Genomic DNA, 25,671 nt, shown 5'->3' with positions numbered 1-25,671 from the left:
CACTAGGCAGTTCTCCAGTGGGGACTCTGTGTGGGGGCTCCAACCCCACATTTCCCCTCCACAGCCCTAGTAGAAAGCTCCACCCCTGCAGCAGACTTCTGCCTGGACATCCAAGCATTTCCATACATCCTGTGAAATCTAGGTGGAGGCTCCTAAGACTCAACTCTTGCCCTCTGTGAACATGCAGGCTTAACACCACATGGAAGCTGCCATGACTTGTGGCTTCCACCTGCTGGAGCAGTGGCCTGAGACATATGTGGGGCCTTTTAGCCACTGCTGGAGCTGCGGTGGCTGGGATGCAGGGAGCAGTGTCTTCAGGTTGTATAGGCATTTTCCCCATTGTCTTGGCAATAACACTGGATTCCTCTTTACTTATGCAAATTTTTGCAGCCCGCTTGAACTCCCCCCAAGAAAATCAGTTTTTCATTTCTACCACAGTCAGGCTGCAAATTTTCCAAACTTTTATGCTCTGTTTCCCTTTTAAATACATGTTCCAGTTCCATGTGATCTCTTTGCTCATAAGTATAAGGATAGCCTACTAGAAGCAGCCAGGCAACATCTTGAATGTTTTGCTACTTTGAAATTTCTTTCATCAGATACCATAAATCATCATTCTCAAGTTCAAATTTCCAGATCTCTAGAGCAGGGACATAATGACTCCAAACTCTGCTAACACATCACAAAAGTGACATTTACTCAAGTTCCCAATAAGTTCCTCATTTCCATCTGAGACCTCCTCAGCTTAGACTTCATTGATGATATCAGTATCAGGATTTTGGTCACAACAACTTAACAAGTATATAGGAAGTTCCAAACTCCCTCATCTTTCTGTCCTCTTCTGAGCCCTCCACACTCTTCCAACCTCTGACCATTAACCCCAAAGTTGCTTCTACATTTTCAGGTATATTTATAGCAATGCCCCACCTCCCAGCACCAATTTTCTGTATTAGTTCATTCTTGCATTGCTATAAAGAAATATCTGAGACTGGGTAATTTATAAAGAACAGAGGTTTAATTGGCTCATGGTTCTGCAGGCTGTATAGGAAACATGGCCAGGGTGGGAGGGGGGCACTCAGAAAACTTACAGTCATGGTAGAAGGCAAAGAGGAAGGCAGCATGTCTTACATGGCCAGAGCAGGAGGAAGAGAGTAAAGGGGAAAGTGCCACACACATTTTTGCAACCAGATCTCATGAGAACTCATTATTATGAGAACAGCAAGGGGAAAGTCCATCCCCATGATCCAATCACATCCTACCAGACCCCTCCTCCAAAACTGGAGATTACATTTCAACATGCGATTTGGGTGGGAACACAAATCCAAACCATATCATCAGAAAAATGCGAATTAAAACCACAAAAGATGTCATCTTACAAAAGTCATAGTGACTAATATTAAGATTTAGATGTCCAAAAATAACAGATGTTGGTGAGAATGCAGAGAAAAGGGAACGTTTACAGGCTCTTGGTGGGAATGTAAATTAATACTAACTGTATGGAAAACAGTGTGGAGATTTCTTAAAGAACTAAGAACTACCATTCGATCCAGCATTCTCATTACTAGGTATATAGCCTAAGGAAAAGAAATCATTACATTGAAAAAAAATACCTGCACTAGTATGTTTATTGCAGCACTGTTCACAGTAGCAAAGATAGGTAATCAATCTAAGTGTCCATCAATAGGTGACTGAAAATAAGAAAATGTGATATTCAGCCATAAAAAGGAGTGAAATCATGTCTTTTGCAGCAACATGGATGGAACTGGAGGCCATTCTCTTAAGGGAAACAACTCAGACAGACAAAATCAAATATCTCCTGTTCACATAAGTGCAAGCTAAATAACTCGTACACATGAGTATACAGTGTGAAATAATATTGGAGACTCAGAAGGTTAGAAGGGGAGTGAGAAATGAGAAATTACTTAATGAGTACAATGTATACTATTCAGGTCATGGATACACTAATAGCCCAGGCTTCACCACTAGCAATATATCCATGTAGCAAAACTGCTCTTGTACCCCTTAAATTTATACAAATAAACAAAGATAATGTTAAATATAATTTTAAACAATATAATGAAATAAATACAAATGAAACTCTATTATATATATTATGAATTTCCCTTACACGGACATGAAAACATCTCAAGTCAGATAATTTCTAAGTAGGACTTTTTAAAGATATATATATATATATACACACACACACACACACACACACACACACACACACATATATATCTGTGTTCAAATTACTGCAAAATGGAAAAATTAAAATGTTAGATTTGTAAGTATTCAACAAAATCAGTCCCAAATCACAAACCTAATCTCCATCATATTCCACATGATTCAAAAAACACCAACATGGCACATGTATACATATGTAACAAACCTGCACATTGTGCACATGTACCCTAAAACTTAAAGTATAATAATAATAAAATTAAAAAAAAAGAAACACTAAAAGCTGGGAGGAGTGGCTCACACCTGTGACCCCAGCACTTTGGATGGCTGCAATGGGAGGATCACTTGAGCCCAGGAGGTTGGGACCAGACTGGGCAACATAGTGAGACTCTGTCTCTAAGAGAAGATTAAAAAAAAAAATGAGCAAGGCATGGTAGCATGTGCCTGTGCTCCCAGCTACTTGGGAAGCTGAGGTGAGTGGAATGTTTGAGCCCAGGACTTTGAGGCTGCAGTGAGCCATGATTTCACCACGGCACTCCAGCATAGGTGACAGAGTGAGACATAGTCTCCAAAAACAAAGTGAAAAAAAGAAAGGAAAAAAGAAACACCCTACAGACAGAATTGAGCACATATGAAATAGATCATGGGGGAGGTCAATATTCTTTATATGTTGCTTAGGTTTTCTTTGATTTTTAGAAATTTCCCAAAACAACAACTGATCCCTAATTTGTTTATAGACATTCTTTCCCTTTGCTTTCTGTTTCATTTAGTCCATTTTTATGAGATGCTTTATTTCATTCTTCACCTTCCATCTCCATGCAATACTTGAAGATAAATTTTATCAATAGGGTCCATCCTAGACATGATCAAGCTCCTTGAAACACATTTCACCATTTATTTAGCTGTGCAAGGAGAAACTACCTTTATAGTATTCAACATTTTAGGTCTTTTTGTTATAGGTTATAAACATATAACATATAGCATATATGAACTTCCCTTCATTATCTTTTTAATTTCACTCCCAAAAATCCCACCTGTGGAAATTAGTGAATGTAGTAGAATTTTCCACCTCTACTGTAAAGAAAAATGAGGATAGATTGTAAGATTGTATATCACACAGTGTATTAGACAAATTTATTCTCTCAGATCTCTCTCCTCTCTCGCTCTCCTCCTCCTCCTTGAATTTCTAACGACCTGTATCCTTTTTATCATCTCTCCTTTCCCTAAGCTCAACCTCACTTCCCGTTTCAGATAAAATCGTCTATGGTGTGGGTAAAGGCTGGCTTTGCCACTCACTATGTGGTATGTTCTTGCAGCAGTCACTTAAGGTCTCAATTCCTTATTTTTTTTCATCTGTAATAATATGAATACATTTTCTTTATGGTGCAATTACTATGTGCTGGCACTTTTCTAAGTTTTTCAGTGTATACTCATTCACTGATTCCTCACAAATACCCATTGAGGTGTGTATTAATTTCTGTAACCATCCCAATCACATTTTATAAATAGACAATCAGAGGTACTGAAAATTTAAACAATTTTCCAATGTCACATAGCATGTAAGTGGCAGGACCAGGATTCAAATTCATGTGTTCTAACTCCAGGGGCCAAGTTCTAAAAGATGGCAACTTATTTGCTCAATTATTTTATTTATTTATTTATTTATTTATTTATTTATTTATTTATTTATATTGTTTTTGAGACAGGGTCTCACTTTGTTGCCCAGGCTGGAGTGCAGTGGAGCAAACTCAGCTCACCGCAAACTCCACCTCCTGGGTTCAATTGATTCTCCTGCCTCAGCCTCCCAAGTAGCTGGGTCTACAGGTGCGAGCCACCACGCCTGGCTAATTTTTATATTTTTAGTAGAGACAAGGTTTCACCATGTTGGGCAGGCTGTCCTCAAACTCCTTACCTCAAGCGATCCACACATCTCGGCCTCCCAAAGTGTTGGGATTACAGGCATGAGTGCCCGGCCTGCTCAGGTAATTTTGGAATTCCTTTATATTTTTCATTTTTATTTTTAACTTACTACTACTATGAAATACATAAAAGACCACAGCCTAACATGTTGTTTCATAAACAAACAAATAAAGAAAACTGGCATATTTGCTCTTAAGAATCAAACAGGCCCTTATAACATAAACTGAAAGGTTTATTTTGTCATTTTTTCTAAAGAATTACACATGGAAGACCAGTGAACTGGTGGGCTGCTTTTAATTTGTTTTAATGATGTTATAGCACCCCCAGCAGAGGCTCAGTCAGCTGACTCTTCAACCCAGCTCAGTGTGGAAAGTGTTTTGTAAGTTTGAAGAGTATCACGGAAGTTTGTACTTGTGGGTATGAGGCATTAGAAGTTTCTGCATGAGACTGTTATATAAATCCCTACTGTTCTCAGACTTGTACTCCTTCTACAGCCCATTTCTCCCACGCGGTGTTGTAGCCAGGTATGCCTCTTGCTTTGGCCCCTGCACATGCACAGTCTAGTCCAAACTCTATATCTTTGCTCACACTGTTCCTCCAACTGTCCAAACCTTTTCCTCTGCCCCTAGGGATGACATTTTCAACTCCCTCTTAATTTTTACCTGCAGTGCTTTTATTTTCCTAATGTTGCGTGATTGATACAAAATAAAGAGAAAGTGGAAGCACTACTAAAGATAACAGTTCAGGGATAATTTGCTATTACAAGTTTAGAGTTCTCTTTCTCTTATACCCTCCCTTTCAAAAATGTAGATTTAACTGTATTTGTGAGTGCATATATATTATAGATGATATATGACATGCAGTATATATTATAGACACTGATATGGTTTGGTTGTATCCCCACCTGAATCTCATCTTGAACTGTAATAATCCCCAGGTGTCAAGGGCAGGGCCAGGTGGAGATAATTGAACTGTGGGGGCAGTTTCCCCCATGCTGTTCTCGTGGTAGTGAATAAGTCTCACGAGATCTGATGGTTTTATAAATGGGAGTTCCCCTGCACAAACTCTCTGCCTGCCCCCACGCAAGATGTGACTTTGCTCCTCATTTGCCTTCCGTGATTATGAGGCCTCCCCAGCCATGTGGAACTGTGAGTCCATTAAACCTCTTTCCTTTATAAGCTACCCAGTTTCAGGTATGTCTTTATTAGCAGCGTGAGAGCAGACTATTACAGACACCCATCGAATTCTGTACATACTGTTAAAAAATCTATTCTTATTCAACAGTATACTGTAGTTATATTAATCAGGACTCTTTCAGTTCTAAATGACAGAAATCTAATTTGAACCAATCATAGCCTCTCCTTACAAAAAAATTTTAAGTCCATGTAGCCAAAATTATTCAGCTCTCTACCTCTGAAAAGTCCAGAGCTAGTTAGCTTTAATAACAGCTGGTTCTGAAAATCCAAATGGAGCTGTCAGGATTCTTACTCTACTATTATATTTCTTCTCTATCTCCATCTCTTAATTCTGTTGCTTGTTTTTGCTTTTTTCTCTGTCTCATTCTTTCCTACTCTTGAAAAACTTTTAGACAAAATGAACTTGACAGACTTTATTTAAGCAAAGGACAGTTCATGAATTGGGCAACACATAAAACTGGAAGAAATTCAGAGAGCTCTGCTCCAGCGGCACAAGCAGTGAGCTTTTATAGCCTGAAGACAGAAGCAAAGTAATTACCTGATGACTACACCTAGTCATTTACCTCATTTATGTGTGGTCTGAGAAGAGACCCCTAGTTATATAACCAATCAGCTAGTTGCCTGGTTGTGATTGAGGCTAGATTTTTTTTCAAGACAGACAAAACTGCCTCCAAGTTAAGTTTTGTTTTGCTTGCATAAAGGTTTTGGGTAAAGAAACAACCCGAGCCTGATGACTTCCTGCATGTTTTGCTGTAATACTACTAAAAATAATTTTCTTCCTGTAGCTGAGAGGGGAATATCTTTTCCTATATAAGTTCTAGGAGAACATCTCAGAGTGGAATTCAGCTTGGGAAATTTGTCCATTACTGTATCTATCATTCTGTCCAACAGGAGGGAGAATTCTATTGGCTAGCTTCAAGTAGGGTAAGAGGCCAACAAAGGAAGTGATGCTTGCATAAAACAGGAAAAATCCACCATATATCTCTACATCAATATGTAAAGTCTCTTATCTCTTTGACCTAAGGTGGGCCAGAAAACAAAGGCTATTCTAGGTTAGAGTGATTTGTTGTTTTCATCTTGTTTTAGTGCAAAGAATAGACATGTGATCAAGGTTATGAGATACTGGGGCTCTCCAAACTTTTTCTTGCTTTTCAGAAAAAAGATCCTGAGGCTTGGTGGTCTCCAGAGCATATAGAATAGATCTGCTGGCCCAGGGAATCGCAGAACTAGATCTCGTTTCTCTCAATATAGTGTTTCCCTGGGGCGAGAAATACAATTTTATATTCCCCTATTTATTCTTGTTGTGTGATGGCACACTTGAGAATTAGTGGTGCAGATTGGCCTTGTTTCACTGCACTTTTAAATAGCTAAACAATATTCAGTTTTATGATTGTATCGTTATTTACCTCCAACCAAATGATATTTTAGCTTGTTTTGCGAAATTATTCTTTGCTATGATTCATAACGATGCAATGAGTATCCCTGTTCATATATCTGTTAATCTCTCAATTGTTTTATTAATACAAATCCTTATAAGTAAAATTACTCAAAAAATTTTGCCCATTTTTAAAGACAAGTTTGATTTCCTTCCCTTCCATGAATTGTGCTTTTACTCTTGAAGGCCACACTAATAACTCTATTCTACGTATTCCAATGTTTCCCTAATATTCTCTTTCATTAGTTCACTTATTTGACAAGTTTATCCTGAGTTCCTGTTATGAGTCAGCCTCTATGCACAATGCAAAGGTAATTACAAAGAAAAAATAATCCATTGTCCCCCTCTGTTAAGAGAGTAATTTAGTTAAGGAGACAGATAAGAGGACATGTAATTGCAATTTGTGTGATTTGTGCTATGAGGGGGCGGAGGTGCAAGTGCTATGAGAGCAAAGATGAAGTAACTGTCTTGAGAAAGAGAAAAAGCCTTCATTCAGAAGTGATATGTGACTTAAATCCTAAAAACATGAATGGAGAAAGGTGGTCAGCCTTTCCAGGTTGAGGAAACTCCATATACAAATACATCTGGGCATGGAAAAGGGTCAGTATATTCAAGACCTGTTGGAGTATGATAGGAGTCACTGGTATCTGGAAGTCCTGTCAAATGATATAAAGCATAATTCTTATGCATTCTAAAATCTGAGGACCATTCTTCTGAAGCTCCTATGTTTACTGTCCTCAGTAAACTGCAAACTTTTTGACTATGGGAACCATGTCTAATTCATTTCATATCCACGTTTCTCATATGGTACCTGGAATGCATGCATCTGTGCACACACAAATGTGCAAATGAATCAATTGAAAATTCAACTTGTGATTGAGTAAAGCCAGTTTTACTCAATAAAATATTTGAATTTGGAAATCTTATAATAATGTGTATTTTTTATTGCAGGAAACAAAACAAAATTTAAAAATCACCTATATCCTCAGCAGTATTAAAAGTCTCTCTCTCTCACACACACACAAACACACACACACATACACACACACACACACACACACAATTATAACAGCTTTCTAGCCTGCTTTTTTGACTTTGACTCATCTCCCTGTCATTAAGTAATCAATTCCAGTGTGATTTTTCTAACTTCCACCTCTGTAGATAGACATCTAAATGGTTTCCCCATTCTGATATGGGAAACTGTCTGATATATTCACCTTACCTTTAACCAGTCTTGGCCAGGCACCTTCACCTTTGTTGAGTTGTATTACTGTAGTGTCGTCCCCACCTCCGACATTGTTTCCCCACCCCAAGGGGCAGAGTGATCTTATAAAAACAGAGATCGTCCAAAAACCTTTAAACTTAGAATCAAATTCAAACTCCTCCTCATAGACCCCTGCAGCATTGTGTCTGCTCACCTCTCTCTCACCTCTCCTCTTGGCCATCCTTGTGCTCAGTTTCTGTGTTTCTGCCATATAAGCACATAGCTTCTCAAACACATCTGGATACTTTCCACACCAGGGCCCTCACATAGGTCACTCTTCTGCCTTGAATGCCACGTTCTTCCACTTTTCCCTCTGTTGACTTCTCATCTTTCATTTCTTGCTCTTAATACCTTCTGAGAAGCTGCTTTCCTGATCACTCAAGTAACTCCCCTTCTACCCTGCACCCACTTATGACAACTTCAAATAGATAATTATATGTAGGCTTATTTTTTTATTCCTTCACTAGACTACAAGCTTTGCACACTTAGGGATTTTGCCTATTTTATTCATCAATGCATACCCAGATTAGTATAGAGTCTGGCACATGGCGAATTCTCAAAATAGAGTACACTGAAGATATTAAGGGGACAATTAAGACAATGGTTCTCAAATGTGCTATCTGCACCAATAGCATCAGAATCACCTGGAAACTTAAAAATACAAATTCTCAGGCCTCAGCTGAAGCTACTGTTATCAGAAGCTCTGGGGGGAGGAGTCCAGTTATCTATTTTTTTAACCAGCCCTCTGGGTAATCCTGACATTCAGTAGTTGTGCAACCACTGTTGTATCTGTTTAGGAAGGGAACACACACATTTTGTTTAAAGATGATGTAGCCAGAATTTATTAGAATGTGAGATTTGAACCTTAAATATCACTGAATTTAATCTCTCATTTTACTGAAAGAGAAGTCCAAGGATAATTTTATTTTATATTTTAATTGAATAATTAGTGATAATTCTGCTTATCAATTTACTTTTATGATAGACATACATATTTCTTATGAATATTAAGTATAATTATGCAGCACATACTTTTGAAAAGTTTTCAAATATGAAGCTCCTTTTATACTGATAGCTGAGTATGTATTAATTTAGCTAAAATTAGGTATAAGTATGGAAAATTGCAGTTTGTATTTCTCTCAAGATGGTTCAGGCAATGAATTGGTCTAGATAATTTAACAGACACTATTTCTCTGTGATTAATTTTGCCCATATTGATTTTATGTTATTAAGGGGGAAGCAATAGTTTCCTATGAAGTGTCTTATGAAATCTGGCTCAATGAGCAATGTAGCATCATAGAGTTACAAAAAAAGCTAGATTTTTTTTTTCAAATTGGACTTCAGATTGGATCCAAAACACCTGAGCTATCTGACCTTAGTTAACCGGATAAAGTGTGATGCTGAATACCATATGGTAAGACATGTATCCACAGGAAGAATAAAAATCATGAAGCAAATGTAAATACTCTACAAAACTTAAAAAATAAAAAAAACTAAGAAGGAAAGAAAATATTAATTGAATTTCCATTATGTAATGGTATTATACTAAGTGCTGTTTCTTAGACCATCTTATATTATTCTCTTTCCACCAATTTTTACTTTTTATTTAAATCATAGGTTCTCTAGTTTATCTAATGAAGACACAAAGCCAATTCTTAAAAGAATAGTCTGTGATGAAGCATAGACTATGATTTTCTATTGGTTTTTCAATACAATAAACATTTTTAAATTTTATATGTGAACTTTAAATATTCCCTTAGTGGAAGTAATTTACAGAGAATACATTTGAGTAGAACTTTTCTCATCACTGATTTTTATATTTTTAATATTATATAAGAAATCATTTAAGTACTTATTTTTTGTAAAGAACACTTATTTCCATATCAGTGATTATCTATGCTACATGATCTTATCTTTAACATAGATGTAGAAATGGAAATTTTCCAGATGGAAGCATCTGACATTTTTAAACCAAAACAAGAACTGAATCAAAATTAAGTTTCTTATTACCTTTAAAACTGTGAGAAAATAAAGACAGCAGGTTGAAAACATTTTGTTCCCTAGCTTACATCACAGTGAACTTCGTACCTGATGTGATTTATTTATTTTAACATTTAACACTATGAGATAGGCTCCTTTAAATTCAGATGTTTTTCTGACTTTCTATTTTGATGAAAATCAGTTAAAAATATTGTATAAAATTATTAAGAAAAATTGAAAATATTTTAAAGGTAAATCTATTTTATGTTTTTGAATAAAAAACCATTTTAGAGTAGATGCTGTAATTATTTCAATGACATCAATAAATACATTTAAAAAGACAAAACTTCAGAGGTGATATTTGGTTTACATGCAAGATAAACACAGGTATTTTAAAAATAACACATTTAGATCATACTTTACTTTAAAATATATATCTAGTATTTTGAAATAACAGATACACTCAATTCCAATTCTGAAATCAATATTAATTTCTCTCAATTGGCTTCTCTACATATGTTTAAGAAAATAGAAAAATAGTATAGAATTCCTAGATTGATGCACTTTTAAACATACCACAGTCAGAATTCTGAGTTCAGCTGCATTTGGAATCCTTCATTGCTGACAACAGTCTCAAATGAGAATCTTCTTTAAAGCACTCTTCAGTGTGACAACTGAAAGTTCTCCCTTTCACCGCCTGCTTTTTCCATTAACTAGAATGTTACATACTGAGTGCTACACAAAGCATTTGACTGGAGGGTTTTTAGCCTACTCTTTAAATGCCAGAGTTTGAATAATCATTTTTTTTTAAAGATAACTCATCTCTTTATAAGAACATCTGTATTTTTTATTAATTTCATTTTAGGAGTTGGTTATAGGGTGGAATAGGGGGCTGCCTTCATGTGTCATTGGTTAATGTCTATGCATGAGTCACCTAAGTGACATTTAATCATATAATGTCAGTGACATTTTTATGATTTTACTGTCAATTATTAATAATCTATTGTATGTGCCATTTGAGCTGGGCAGATTAACATGGGAGGTGGGAGGTGCATTTCAGTTTGATAATAGTGGTCTGGAAAATGCAACTAACTTTTTAAACGGTGAACTAGGTAACACTTTTTTGAGAGCGGAGTGGAGTTCACCAGGAATTCCTATCATTTTTTTTTTCTGGTTTTAAAGGAAATTGCCTCATTTTCTTGTTCACTGGAGAAAGGTATAATGGAAAGCTTTGTGGTTTCTGAAAAATCCTGCATGTGTTCAACTTGACATTGCATTATATTGTCTCTGAGCTGCACATAATGATATAATTGTAATCTGAGAGCACAGGAATTAACTGTCACCTAAAGGTAAACAAGCAAATAAAATTGAATGCTTTTGTCCTCATTTACTTAACATCCACATAAGAGATGCAACAGAGGATTACATTTATTTCTGTTTAAAAAATGCCTCTGTAGGTAGGGCAGCTTGTAATTGGAACTAACAAGACACTGAACCTAAGAAGTAACCACTTAATGTATATGGTCTTGAGTTAATAAGCATGCTTTAAAATTGATTTTCTAGCAGGTTCCAGAAATAGAAAAAATAACTTCACACAATGTTTGAAACAGTTAAATAACAAATGGTATATTACTCTAATATGTAGGTTTAAATTGTCTATGGCATGAAGGGATTAATGAAAGCAAATGGGTTTCCATGACTGAAACCCTCATCTGGAATCCTGGTTTGCATCATGCAAGAAGTCAACCACCACAAACAAAACAAGAATTAGTTTTTTAAAACAGAAGTGTCAGAAACTATTCAGTAAACACAACAGTGCTTTATTCTGTAGGTATTTTCTTCTCTACAGTGATAATTCCTCAAAATATTCATATTTTGATTGACTCTGGTGAGGTTAAGAAGGCTGTGTGCCGAAATATATGGAGAAAGATGACATGGGGAGATGAAGGGCTATAAGCCACAAGTTAGGGACAAGTGTTTTAAAATTTATCAGGATCTAACTAAGCACAGGAGCCTCAATTTTATTATATTTTTTTAAGTATAAAACATTGAAAAAACCCACAATATTCATGCTGCCTAATAAACATATTTTTCCAGTAATGTGAACATGACCCCTAACTACCCAATTCACTTGTCTCATGGTTTCTATAGTCCCTTGCACACACCTCCATTATGTGCAGTGTAGCACAGTGCTTGACAGCATGGTCCCTGTGTATAATTCCTGCCTCCTCCTTACCAGCTGTGTGATAACAGGAAAGTTACGTAGCCATCTAAGCCTTCATTTCCTTACCTATGAAATGGGGGTAAAAATAGACCTTACATTTTAGAGTTGTGATGATAGAAAAGTAGAAGTCATTAAAATCCCTGTTAAGATCCCTGGTAAATGTTAGCTGTTGTAATCATTTAACATTATTATTATTAATATTGAAACTTCCAATCCAGTGTTCACAGCCTGGAGGGCTTGGAGGTGACAGATTAAGGAGGTAGATTTGACTTTCAGTATACTCAAATAACACGGTTTCTGGTCTGTCTTCTCTGGCTGCTTTCATGTCTGAACAACTAGAGAACTATTTGATTTGAACCTGTGATTGATTGAATGTTTAAATATCAAGTAGAACCATTATCTGCACCATTTAACTGGAATGCCCATACATTAATTTATTGAATTTACTTTCACATCCCATCAAACTATGTATACTTTTTTTGCAGAGAAGTTATTGCAGCTCTCATTTTAGAGCTAACATCCTTCAGGGAGGCTTAGGAGATATATCTTCCAAAATAAATTCTTAAGTACTCATGGGAAAAACAAATTGGTGATTCGAGAAACCTCTATGTGTTTAATTACTGAGACATTAGTGTCAGGGGAGAGAAAACACCTTTGACTTATTTTTTGTTTCTTTGTATCATATATGAAATACGACTTCCTAAATAGGCACATTTTTTTTCCCTTATAGTCTTTCTGGGAACTAAAGGCATCTACCCCAACAAATCCATCTCTCACCTAATTTCATTCTCTCAGGTAAATCGTCTCATGTCATGACTTCCTAGCCCTCTGCTATAGACATATTTCAGCTCTACACACAACTGTTGGCAGCTGTAGGAGCTTTTGTGCAGAGTTTTATTTGTTTTGTGATGGTGGTGGTGTTGCTGCTTATTTCATATTTTGATTGGTAAGGGGAGTTCCCATACTGTAATAGATTCAGTTGAAAATATTTAGTCTACTTATTATTATTTGATCACAAGGAATAGAAACTTTCTATTATTTGACTACTTTTGTTGAGGTTTAGTGATATTATATTTGTAACAAATTATCTATTTTTACTTAGGGGTTTGTTGATACAAGAATAAATTGCAAACAGGTCAATCTAGTTATAGGAGGTTGTGAATTAGCCACACAATTTAGAGCTGCCTTACTTCAGAGTAATGTTTCAGGGTTTTGGAAAGAGATAAATCTGAGAGTATATCTCAGAGATTGAACTGGACACAGAAAAGCCGAGTTTACAGTTAAAGAGACATGCCACAATGCAGCTCCGATTCCACCTAGCTTAGAGACTTGGGCAATAAACGTTTCTGTTAATTCCTTATTTTCTTGTTCGTCAAAATGAGAGTATTACTACCTAATGTCATTGAATTATTGTGAAACTTAAATTAGATAATGTATATAAAGTGCTTACCACAGTTTCTGGTGCAAAAGTGATCAGTGCATATTAGGACAAAGAAACTGAAATGCTTCTTACCATGGTTATTGGGCTAAAAAAGGTGAAGTCCTGAATGGCTACTGTCATGCCAGTGTAACAAAATGGAAAAACTGTTTGGAAAACAAGACTATCTTATTTTAAATCCTGGCTCAGTCATTTATTAGCTGTATGAGATTGTAAAAAGGTAATGATATTATAATATTTATGGCTTAAGTCTATGAATACTTAAGTTTTATGTCCTTTGAATTTTACCACCCGGTGTTAAAAACTATAAACATCTCTTGTATATCATTCTAAATATTTTCCCCATGAAAACCAGCTAGATATTTTTATAGAATTGGCATTATACTGCACATTTTTTACAGCCACTTTATTATATAATTATACACTGTGATCATGTCCTATTATCCTTAAATAGTTTAGAGATTTTCAACATAGTACTGCCTTGTGTGAGGGCATTACGAATTACTATTTTAAATGTTATCATTTACTCTTGACTCTGGAAGTGGTCCTCCCCCACCACAAATTACAATGTGAGAAACATTCTTAAACAGAATTATTTGGGCTAACTTCTTGCTTTTTTTTTTTTCTGTTTTTTTTGAGAGGGTCTCCCTCTCTCTCTCTCTCTCAGGTTGGAATGCAGTTGTATAACCATGGCTCACTGTAGCCTCCACCTCTCAGGCTCAAGTGATCCTCCTGCCTCAGTCTCCCGAGTAGTTGGGACTACAGGTATGTGCCACCATACCTGGATAATTTTTGTATTTTTTTCTGTAGAAACAGGGTTTCACTGTGTATCTCAGCCTGTTCTCAAACTCCTGGGCTCACACTCCAGATTACTTATCTGCCCTCCTCAGCCTCCCAAAGTGCTGGGATTATAGGTATGAGCTACCACACCCAGAAATTTGGCTAACTTCTAATTGCATTCTCTGCATAAATTCCTAGAACTAATCAAAGGGCAAAATTGCCTTTAGGTACTGAACCTTCCTTGTGAAATTGTTTTCCAGAAAATTTGGCTCAATGTACATATTGGCCAGCAAGGAATAAAAATGATAGCTTATAGTTTAAAAGTACAACAAAACCTAATACTGATATAAACATTTTCTAATTTTGTTCAAAAAACATTGCTTACATTTGTATTTCTGTAATTAATAGTACAGCTGATCGTTATATGTGTTAAAATTACATTGCTTTTCAATTTATTTCATTCTTACATTTATAAATTACATTATAATGTCTGTGTGAATTAAGAATATTAGCCATTCTTCTGGCATGTATATATTTTCCAGTATGTGAGCTGATCACCACATCTTAAGCTTGTCTCTTTTTGATTGTATCAGAATTTTGACACTGATATATTTAGTATCTAAATAGTAAGTCTATCCATGCTTAATTTTATCACTGATTTTAAAAGTCCATTTAAAAAGGCCATTTTTCTATTCTGTCATTAGAAAAATTGTTTATTTTTGTTTTGCTTTGTTTTCAATATATTCAGTTTGAGTATACCTCTTTAGCTCTTCAGTAATTCATTTGTTATGTGAGATGTCGTCTAAGAATATTTTAACTCTTTCCAAATAATTGACTAGTTGTTGTGAGAACATTTGCATGTTTTTAAATGATTAATATTTATTTCCTGATGTGAAATGCTACCTTTATCATAACATATACACCACTCCCTCACATGCGCCTGCACACACACATACACGCACACACCCGGGTTTAAGCAGTCTACAGAAAATCTGAAGCAACTCTGAAAACTCTTGTACTAAATCTTTTGGAAAATTTACACTAGCAATCAGCTAATGTAGAACAAGTCTTCACCATTTACTTAGAAAGGTTTCCGAGGGTCAAACTAAGTACTTAAATGGCACAAGGAAGGGAGATTCCTTTTAGAGTTGCAGGGAGGATTATGCCTTTTCAGTATTTCAGAGAATACAAAGACTCTGAAAACAGGACGAGATTACTTTGGACTGATTGAAAAGGTGACTTCTTAATGTTAGGTAAGAAGATACATTTAAAAACATGGACAAAAAGATTAATAAGCCAAGGTGATTTTCTGTGTGACCCATGTTTTATATGAAAATTAAATATTTAGGATACCACTTAATAATATAAATAAAAGGTTACTTCAGGTACTAAAGTTAAATGAATATTAATATTTTCTTTAGAAACTGACTATCCCAAAAAGAAGTAAAATTTATTCTCTTAGTATTTCATGTATAATCTTGTCCATTAAAGCAGCCATATAGAGCCAAGTTAGTCATTCATCTTGTAGTTTGTCATCACCATCTCACAATATCTGGACAAAAATAGGAAGTAGCACATTCAGAATACTAAGTCCTATACACAATTTGGAGGCAAAGAGCCATTTAGGCAAATGAAATAGTTCCTGACATCCACATAAAAGGTATGCTGTAGAAGACTACAAAAGCCATCTCTTTCTCACCTTCTCCATCATATGACCAGTGTCTCCAGTCCTAGAGAAAATTATTTCTAATACCCATTGAGATAAAGATGAGCACCATCTGCCAATGCCAGTTGACACAGTCAAAGTGAATGGCCTTGTGATCTAATTTTAATGAACTGCTAAAATATTCATGTCCAGATTTTCCTTGTCTATAACCTTCTTCCTGTTTGATTTGATACCCAATATCCTTTCAAAGGTGAAGTCACTGTAACTGAAAAATAGATTAATATTCTCAGACTCATTAATGACAATATCTGTAGTTAATTTGGGCATCGTAAGTGACAGTGGTGGACCCGTGAAATATCCCAGCTGAGACCGAAAGAGCTACGCAGCTGAGCTTCACTAATGCCCACTACAGATGCCATGGATTCTTTACCGTAGGCTTATTCCTGCTAACCTAGATTAACTATAGATAATCCCTGTAAATTAACCACATCTAGAGGCCTCAGCTGGTATGTGGGATGTGGCTCCTTGGTGGAGAGAGGGATTCTAGTTCTGAGGATCACACAGTTTGGCGGTAGGACCTCATTATCTTCAAATGTTGTTCTCAGTGTTCTCCATATTCATGAAACAAGAAAAGACGATATTTACCCAAACCATCTTAAAAAGAATCCCCCTCATTTGCTCTAGAACTTTGCTTGCAGTCAGGACAGGTCCTTCAGTCTATGGATTTTTGGGAATGTTCCTTTCCTTTCATTACAAAATGCTTCCTTAAATTGCTTAGCCACATAGGGATGAAAAAGCCTTTTGTCAAGAGGTAAGACAGAAAGTAAATTGGTCTTAAAGAAAAGTTTTATAAAAGAAATATCTGCACTCCCATATTTATTGCAACAGTATTCACAACAGCCAAGACTTGGAAGCAACCCAAGTGTCCATCAACAGGCGAATGGATAAAAAAAAAAAAAAAAAAAAAAGTGGAACATATACACAATGGAGTACTATTCAGCCATAAAAGAATGAGACCCTGTCATTTGCAACACTATGGATGGAACTGGAGGTCATTATGCTAAAGGAAATCAGTCAGGCACAGAAAGACAGACTTTTCATGTTCTCACTTATTTGTGAGAGCTAAAAATTAAAACAATTAACTCAGAGATAGAAAGTAGAATGATGATTACCAGAGGTTGGGAAATGTAGGGCAAGGGGAGAGGGGATGATTAATGGGCACAAAAAATATTTTGAAAGAAGGAATAAGATCTATTATGTGATAGCACAATAGGGTGACTATAGTCAATACTGATTTACTTGTACATTTTAAAGAGTATAATTGGATTGCTTGTAACACAAAGGATAAATGCGTGAGGTGATGGATACCTCATTTATCCCAATGTAATTATTATATTTTGTATGCCTGTATCAATATATCCCATATACCTCATAAATATATACATTTACTCTGTACCCAGAAAAATTAAACATGTTTAAAACATTGTATGTTTGTGACTGCTGTTAACTATAAACACATTTTGATTAATAGTAATCTTGGAATTTTACCTTGATTTAATGTTTTCACAAGGAAGGCACTTTTGTAAATAGAGTTTTTAAAAAAAAACAATTTTAGAAAGTTTTAGATAGGTTGCTTAAATACCATGTGATTTCACTTATGCTATTTAAAATATACTTGGGCTCTAGAGAATTAAATGCATGCTGTGAATATGCTGTGTCAAACTCTGCGACAATTTTGCAAATCTTCCTAGACACTGAGGAAGAATTAACTTCATATTAACAATCATTGGTATTAGCCAATGTGTTATCCTTTAACATTTGTGGTTGTCTCCATTATCTCTTGCAGAGAGACAAACCATCCCCAAACAACTCTTTGGCTCATGATTCTGTGCACAGGCTGGACTCAGCGGGGTAGCTCTTCTGGTCTCAGTTGAGATTTTTCATAGGTCTGATTTTCCTGGCCTTTGCTGTTGGATTCTTTCATCTCTCTCTGCCTCATTTGGGGCAACTGTGCTTATGAGCCTCTGGTCCCTGTGGTCTCTTCTCCTTCTCAAGACTAGCTCTGACTTATTCACATGGTAAAGGGAGAATCCCAAGAGAAAGAATGGGAGTTGAAGATCTTTTGAGTTCAAGGCTCAGTGCTGGCATAATGTTACTCCTGCAACAGTCTACTGACAAACATGAGGACCAAGGCCTGTTCAATAGACTCTATCTCTTGATGGGAAGAGCTGCAAAATCTCATTGAAAATAGAGTGGATATAGGAAAGAAAAGATTGTGGCCAATTTTATATCTACCACAATGCCTCTGAAATATTTAAATATAACTCCTATTGTAAAGCTTGAAGCTAACTAAATACAGATTTAAACCATGTTTAGTGCTGCCTCTAATTTCTAGAATCTCATGGATTTCCCAATTGATATGCATGTCTGAATTCTTAAACTGCATCCCAGTTAGTACTTGGATAGCAAAAGCTATTTACTGTTTGCCATATTGGTCCTAAAGTACCATACCAAGCTTTGTGCATTATAATTTCATAATAAATAAAGTATCTTATTTATCAATGTCCCTTCATCATAGTAGATATCAAAATTATAGATCCTTTTGATCTGTAAAATTTTGAATAATTTCAGTATAAATAACATGCTAAAAACTTATGATTTGAAGTAAGATATTCTAAAGATACAATGCATTGTTCTGAAGATTAATTCTACAGCAAACTATAGTTACTCATAAATACATTAGCTTACAAAATTATTACAAACAGTGCATATGTACCTGACAAAAATTAAAATTCACTACCCCAACTCAACTCAGAAAATGTTTGCACAATGATTGATAAACCAAATGTTTAAACACATATACAGTCTATTTACACAATTCCTAGTAAATTAGTCAGATGTTTTTCTGTATTTCTTTGTTTTTACGTTTCACAACTCGACAGTGCTTCCTCATAAATTCAATATAAGACATCAGGTTGCAGGACTTGGGGTTATTTCCTATTATTTTAGTGTATGGCTGATGGCAAGCTTGTTAGAAAGCTTTGTTTTCTGTAATTTAATACTTGTCATTACTCACTATGTAGTTTGTATTAGGAGTTACTTTCCCCCCTTCAAGTCTGTGCCCCCTTTCTGTTGACTCCTCATACATTTGCTTTGTCATCACTAAAATGATCTCTTTGCAAATGAGTAACTTTTGTGTAGAAATAAAATATTGGTTACATTGCATAATATGCACAATGCAGATTACAAGCACAATTGTCACATATGATGCTATAAGGCACACATCTTCAGCCATATAATTTAACTATCTATCTATCTATCATCTATCTATCTATCATCTATCTATCTATCTATCTATCTATCTATCTATCTATCTATCTATCTAAATAGGTTCATATGAACCATAGGAAGTTTCTATTTGTAGGGCACAAATGAATAAAAATCGTCAATGTCATAAGATCTAACTGAAAATATATATGCTTTAATTCACACACACGGACACACACACACACATACAGACAATTTAATGATGGGGTATAATAAGAGAAAGGCCAACAAATTTATAAAGCACACAGGGTATACAGACACCCAAACAATGAAAATTTAGGTTATTGCTTTTTTGAGGTTTCCTGTGACAAATGTACACAAAGGAAATTGTCTAAGTAGGTAATTTTGCTCTTCACTTGTAGATAAACTTTACAAGTAGACTACCAAAATGGCATTTAAACATTCTGGTTATTGCTCAAATGGAATTTATGCTGCACTCAAAACTGTAAAATGGATAAAAATGGACACATTTTAATAGAAGCTAGAAGAACAAGTCACTCCGGTGTGTCATGATGTTCTTCTACAGTTTGAGTGGAAGTATAATAGGAGAAGGGTATGTAATCAGGTAGATTTAGTAGGGCATTAGAATAGGATATATTGGATTGACCTATTGTGGTCTGTTACCACAGTCATACACCATTCTCTTATCGTTAATGTTACAATCATAATATGCATGCAGGTCCAACTTTTTTAAAACTTTGATATCCTAAAGTTCTAGTCTAGTCAAAGTGGAACTTGGGAAATTGCTACTGTTGAGAAGAAATAAAATGGTGGATATCATTGATGGCATGTGGTAATTCTAGAAAAGCAGATAATACAAACTATTTAATCGTAGTTCATTTTCTAATTATTTCAGCATATTGTGTTTGTCTTCCAGTCAGTGCTATATGCACATTAAGAAACAACATCTTAATTTCTCTTATAACTCCTCCTCTCAGTTCATTTGGAACAGTGCTTTACAGATAGTAGAGACTCCAAACATCCTTTATATTTATCAGACAGACACAGAGAGGCAGATTTAGTAACCACAGAAAGATAAACACCTGATTTGCAAAGATAACTTAATTATTAGCCCATAATAGTGATCCAATTTAATAAAACCAAACAAACAGTAATAAAGAAATCTGGCACAATTATCCCTGCATCTAGTATGTATTAGTTTGGTCTCATGATAGTAATATTTAGTCTCTGCCATATTTATTTACTAACACACTGGTGGGTGACTAATAAAGATATTTGCAAAATTAATCCAAGAAATACAAAATCAAATATCACCAAGAAAATTGTATTCAAGAATGTGATTATTAGCCATGCAGTGAAAATTGAAACCTAAGTCATTCCTTGTGTTAAACTGCACTTAATATCCAACTATCTTTTTTACAAAGGCATTTCCTTTTTCATCAATACAAAAAATGAAAAAAAAAAAGTGAGCTTATCCTGAGCTAGGATTTGTTGTGAAAATCATCAAAAGGGAAATATGGATCAGTTACATTTGCAATGATGAAAAGAAGCAGCATCCATTTTGTCTTTGGTATCTGATGGGAACACTCCCATGCTTTGAAGAGTCCATGAAAGCATTTTGTTTGAGGGATGGCAGGATTGTTGGAGCCAAGAGTTTCTAAAATTGAACTCTACCTCATTTTTGTATTGGTGAACTATAATTTCAATAAGGTATTCTCAATCTTTTGCTATGCACCAGACACTTACATGGTTTTCTCATTTTGTCTTCCAATAATCTTGTCAAGCAGACAACCAGAAGCATATTTCAAGATGAGAAAAACAATTCTCAGTGAGTTTAATTAGCCTTATCAAGTTATTACAACTGGGTAGTAGAAATGGAATTTAAATCTTGGTTGATGTGATACTAAAATCCATGTTCTCATTAAGTCATGCTAAGAAAGATGAAGAAATAAAGCCTTAAAGGGACTATTAATGAATAATTTTACATTTCAGATTAAGTATTTTAAACATTCTGTTTGAGATATATGATGAATCAATATGACAAATATGAATATCAACTCTATATACAACTTTTTGCTTCTGAGTTCTTAATAGTACATATTAACATGTATATTCTTTTATATTCTCCAGCAGAAAACCAAATATGTAGCTGAATATTGTAAGGTTTTAAAAATGATGCTCTAAAAATGACTTATTGATAATTTAGTTCTCGTTACCTTAGATAATTTTGTCTTGAATTCAGATTTATCTTTGATAACAAAGTCATTAATGAGACGAGATCGGTCATAAGTAGCGTGTTCTGATTCATCCGTGTAATCCTTATCTTTTCCTAGGGCTATAAAAGAAAGAGAAAGTTATATCAATTTCTATAGTTTTTCTCTTTTTTCATTAAACATACTAATCTCTCCTCTTTCATGTTTTCCCAGAGTTTAGCCTATATATATACTAGAAAATACATAAAATTTGTGTGGCATAATTTTCAAATAATCCATACATTCAATAAAGAAGCACATAAAAGTAATCATGTGAAAGCTTGCCTATTATTTACTAATGCTGACACTGATAGTGACTTTCAGTAGAATTAAATTCATCTATGCTATTCAATGTACTTCAAATTTTTGAAAATAAAATTGGAACCATGAAAAAAATCATATCATTTGTTTTGAACTTGAAGATAGTGACATTTGTAAGAACTGTACAAGCATTTATTTGCTTAATTAAAAACTGCATTGATCTTGAGAGTCTGTTTTCTTAAAAGCTGGAAAAATTTGAAGGGTGCAAAAAGTCTGAGAAATAGTAGAAAATATCTTAATAAACATTACAAGAAACATAAAATCAGGGGATTGAAACAACTGTCAGGAAAGAACAGAGAACACTGAAAAATGATGGTTACTAGTGGACTAGCCAAAAACTAAAATGCTATAATATCAGTTGCATATAAGGATGTACATGAACAATGAATAAGCTGTAATTAATGTAAAATAGTATAAAATAGGAAATCTCTCTATGGTGTCCATATGACCAAGAATTCTTGACACATTTCACTAAATTTATATTCCATGTGATATAAATATCTCTTCAAATTAAAAAACAGATTGCTATATATTTAGCCCTTTCAAAGATATCAAAACATCTTAGAGTTATTTGATTAGATCAGTTGATATCTATTAAACGTGAATTTTGACATGGAAAACTCTAGTGCTTTCAAGATTTCAGTCAATTAACTTATTGTACAGAGGAAAAACAATTTTGTTTATAGTATATCCATTCCTTTATAAATAATGGTTAAAAACTATTAAAACATAATATGTTACATCATGGGCAGCTAATAGTATCAGGTTTTTAGGGGTATAAACTAAAATTATATACGTCATATTATGTCTTAGGATGCAGTTAATGGCCAGATATGTTAAGAAGCTCTAAGCTTTTAGTGGTTACACTTAGACCTATTAACCATACCTAACTCATTGATGGTTAACATTTGCTAAGTGCATGCAATAAGCCAGAAACTTTACCTGTATTATTTTCTTTCATTCTGATGACAACTTTATAAAGTGGGTATAATTTCTTCCTACATTTAATAATAAGCAAAAAAGGAACATGGAACATGCCAAAGTCACTAAACTAGTAAGAGGTACATCTAAAACTGAAACAAATTCTGATCTGATTCCAAAGCGCATGCTTGTGAATATAATATGTTTCCCCCATATTTAGGTAAGTTACATTGTATTCATTCGACTTTTGTTTATTAAACAACCCTGATATGCAAGATACTCTTTTACAAGTTGACATTAGAGTGGCAAACACAATTCTGCCTTCATAGAACATTGAAGTAAGAGAAGAAATGCAATTTTAAAATAAGTAAAATATTAAGTATGTCTTGTGGTCAGTGCATTTGAGAAAAATACGTAGATAGGAAGGATGAAGGTGTGAAAGGAGTAGGGGGTGTCATTTTAGGAAAGAACATAGTAATATTTGAGCAAAGATATAAAGAGTGAGGCAGTTAGACACACAGGTAAACTGGAGGAAGAAGGATCAACACAGAAAACTTTAAAATGCACAATCTGGATTTGCATTGAACTGTTACCTAAGTGTGAAAGAAACTGAAATTTTGGAGTTATATTCTTGGAGCAGCTACCAAAACCCTACCATTGACTGCCAGTTTGTAAGGCATAGAGTGTCTTGTGTTTTTATTTCCTTGCCAATTCTTTCTCCCCCTTTCCTTCCTTTCCCCCGGCAGGCACTCTCGCGCTCGCTCGCTTGCTCGCTCTCTCTGTCCCTGTCTTTCTCTCTGTCTCTCCATCATTTTCCCCATTGGTTATTAGAGAAGCAAGAAATCCTAGTTTGCTTAAACAGCAATCGGCAAATGGCATGTGCTGTTGGGGAGCAGGCACTGGCTTGTGGATCACAAGATGTCATTTCTAATTCTAAATCTGCCACTTCCTTAGCATGCAATTTCCTTTTCCCAAGTCTCTAAGGTCCTCTAAACTCTAAAATTATCTAAATATGAATTTAATGCTTATAAAAGATAAAATGACAATTTATATTAATTATTTTATTTTCCATGGAACACAAGAAATTAAACCTATAGAAGTTCATTACTCATTTCCTGCTCCTATTCCACTCACAATTTAGTTTTCTAGGCAGAGATTTTTTTGTTTACTTTTTTCTTTAATTCTTATAACTCATCTATTTCTGGAAAAGAAATACACAGCATCATCTTGCTGGAGGAAAGCTAAATCAATTTTGAACATTTGCCAAATACCACCACATTTATGAAGTCTTTTCAGATCTTTTTTTCCCCTACCCTACAGCGCTGACTAGAGCTAATCATTTTATTTTCTAAATTCCTTCACATTTGTTTTCTTTTCTTTTTTACTGCCCTCTCTTCCTTCCTCCCTTCCTTCCTTCCTTCTTTCCTTCTTTCCTTCCGCCCGCCTCCCCTCCTTTCTTTTTCTTTTTCTTTCTTGGTATACTGGAGAAGTCAGCATAATATCTGGGTGAAAAAACTATCTGTACGCCAAACCTCTATGACATGCAATTTACCCATGTAACAAACGTGCACATATACCTCTTGAACCTAAAAGTTGGAAAGCAAAGAAAATTTTTCAATAAATGCTTATTAACAGAATAAAAATGAAAAAAAAAACAGAAGTAGAAAAATTGAAGTAAATTAACTAAGAGAACAAATAATATTAGAGTATGCAGGTAGTTTTAAATCATTGTCCTAATGAATGATATACAAAGATATTGCTATGACTTGGATATGGTTTGTTTGGTCCAGGTCTCATGTTGAAATTTGATCTCTAATGTTGAAAATGAAGACTGGTGGGAAGTGTTTGGATCATGGAGGCGCATCCATCAATATGTTTTAAGAGCAAAACAGCACAACTGGAAATGCATTCTAAAATTATAATCTAAAAGAAAGAAAATCTGTGTTAGCAGGAATGTTCCTTTAAGCCTATGAATAATAAAACATAGAAACTATTGCCATCTTAATAAATAAGTTTATTCTAGCTACACAGGCTAAAACCCTAGGAGTGATCTTGACTCCTCATTTTCTCTTGTACCCTACATCAAATCCTTCACCAAATTCTTTTAACTTAACATGAAGCATTAACTCTTTAGTACATTTCACTCTTTAGCACATACCACTAATATGTAATGTGTTTTTACTTATTTGTCTTTGTTCACTATTTGTTCCCCTCACTAAGGTATTTTTTGTGAGCTTGGCCTGGCCTATATATATATATGTATATGTGTGTGTGTGTGTGTGTGTGTGTGTACATTTTATCCCACTTTTGTTGTCTTGTTTGTTGACTGCTTTCTCCTTAACATCTAGAATAGGGTCTGACACATAGTTCATTCAATAAATGTTTATTGAATGACTAACTGGATTTAAATGCCCAAATCCTGTCTAAACTGTCTTTAAATTATAGCTCAAAGCTGATCATTTATCAACATCTGATTATAGTTAATTAAATGAACAGAAGTCCATTCGATTCTCCAAAATGATCTTCCTGTATCCATCTTTTCCTCCTGCCACATGATAGCCAGGGTAGCCCTTTTAAAAACCCAAGATAAATGATATTAAATCTCTATTCAAACCTTCTAATAATTCTGCATCTCCAGGTAAAGCCATAGTCCATACAACAGCCCACTGGGCATATGCATCATCTAGCTCCTTACTGTCATTCCCTGTCCAGCTCCTACAGCTCTACCCTCATGCCCTCCAATCCAGCTGCACCAGGTTATTTGATGTAAAGTATGTTCTCACTGTGGGGTTTTTGCACTTACTT

General features: G+C 34.9%; 1 protein-coding gene across 3 annotated transcripts in view; it reads right to left on the bottom strand.

Moving 5' to 3' along the window:
• ANO3 (anoctamin 3) overlaps nt 1-25,671 on the bottom strand; it is a 473,946-nt gene that overhangs the window by 179,134 nt on the left and 269,141 nt on the right. For 2 of the 3 annotated variants that reach the window (XM_054661268.2, XM_001134720.8), the window contains one exon: nt 21,589-21,707. In XM_054661268.2, the coding sequence (XP_054517243.1) occupies nt 21,589-21,707 (119 nt within the window). Of the gene's footprint in view, nt 1-10,552; nt 10,727-21,588; nt 21,708-25,671 lie in introns of those variants that run through there. The other variant, XM_016920588.4, reaches the window with a different exon arrangement.

This window comes from Pan troglodytes, chromosome 9 (assembly GCF_028858775.2).
Source record: "Pan troglodytes isolate AG18354 chromosome 9, NHGRI_mPanTro3-v2.0_pri, whole genome shotgun sequence".
Classification (NCBI taxonomy): Eukaryota; Metazoa; Chordata; class Mammalia; order Primates; family Hominidae; genus Pan; species Pan troglodytes.
This window is presented reverse-complemented; position numbering and strand designations above follow the sequence as displayed.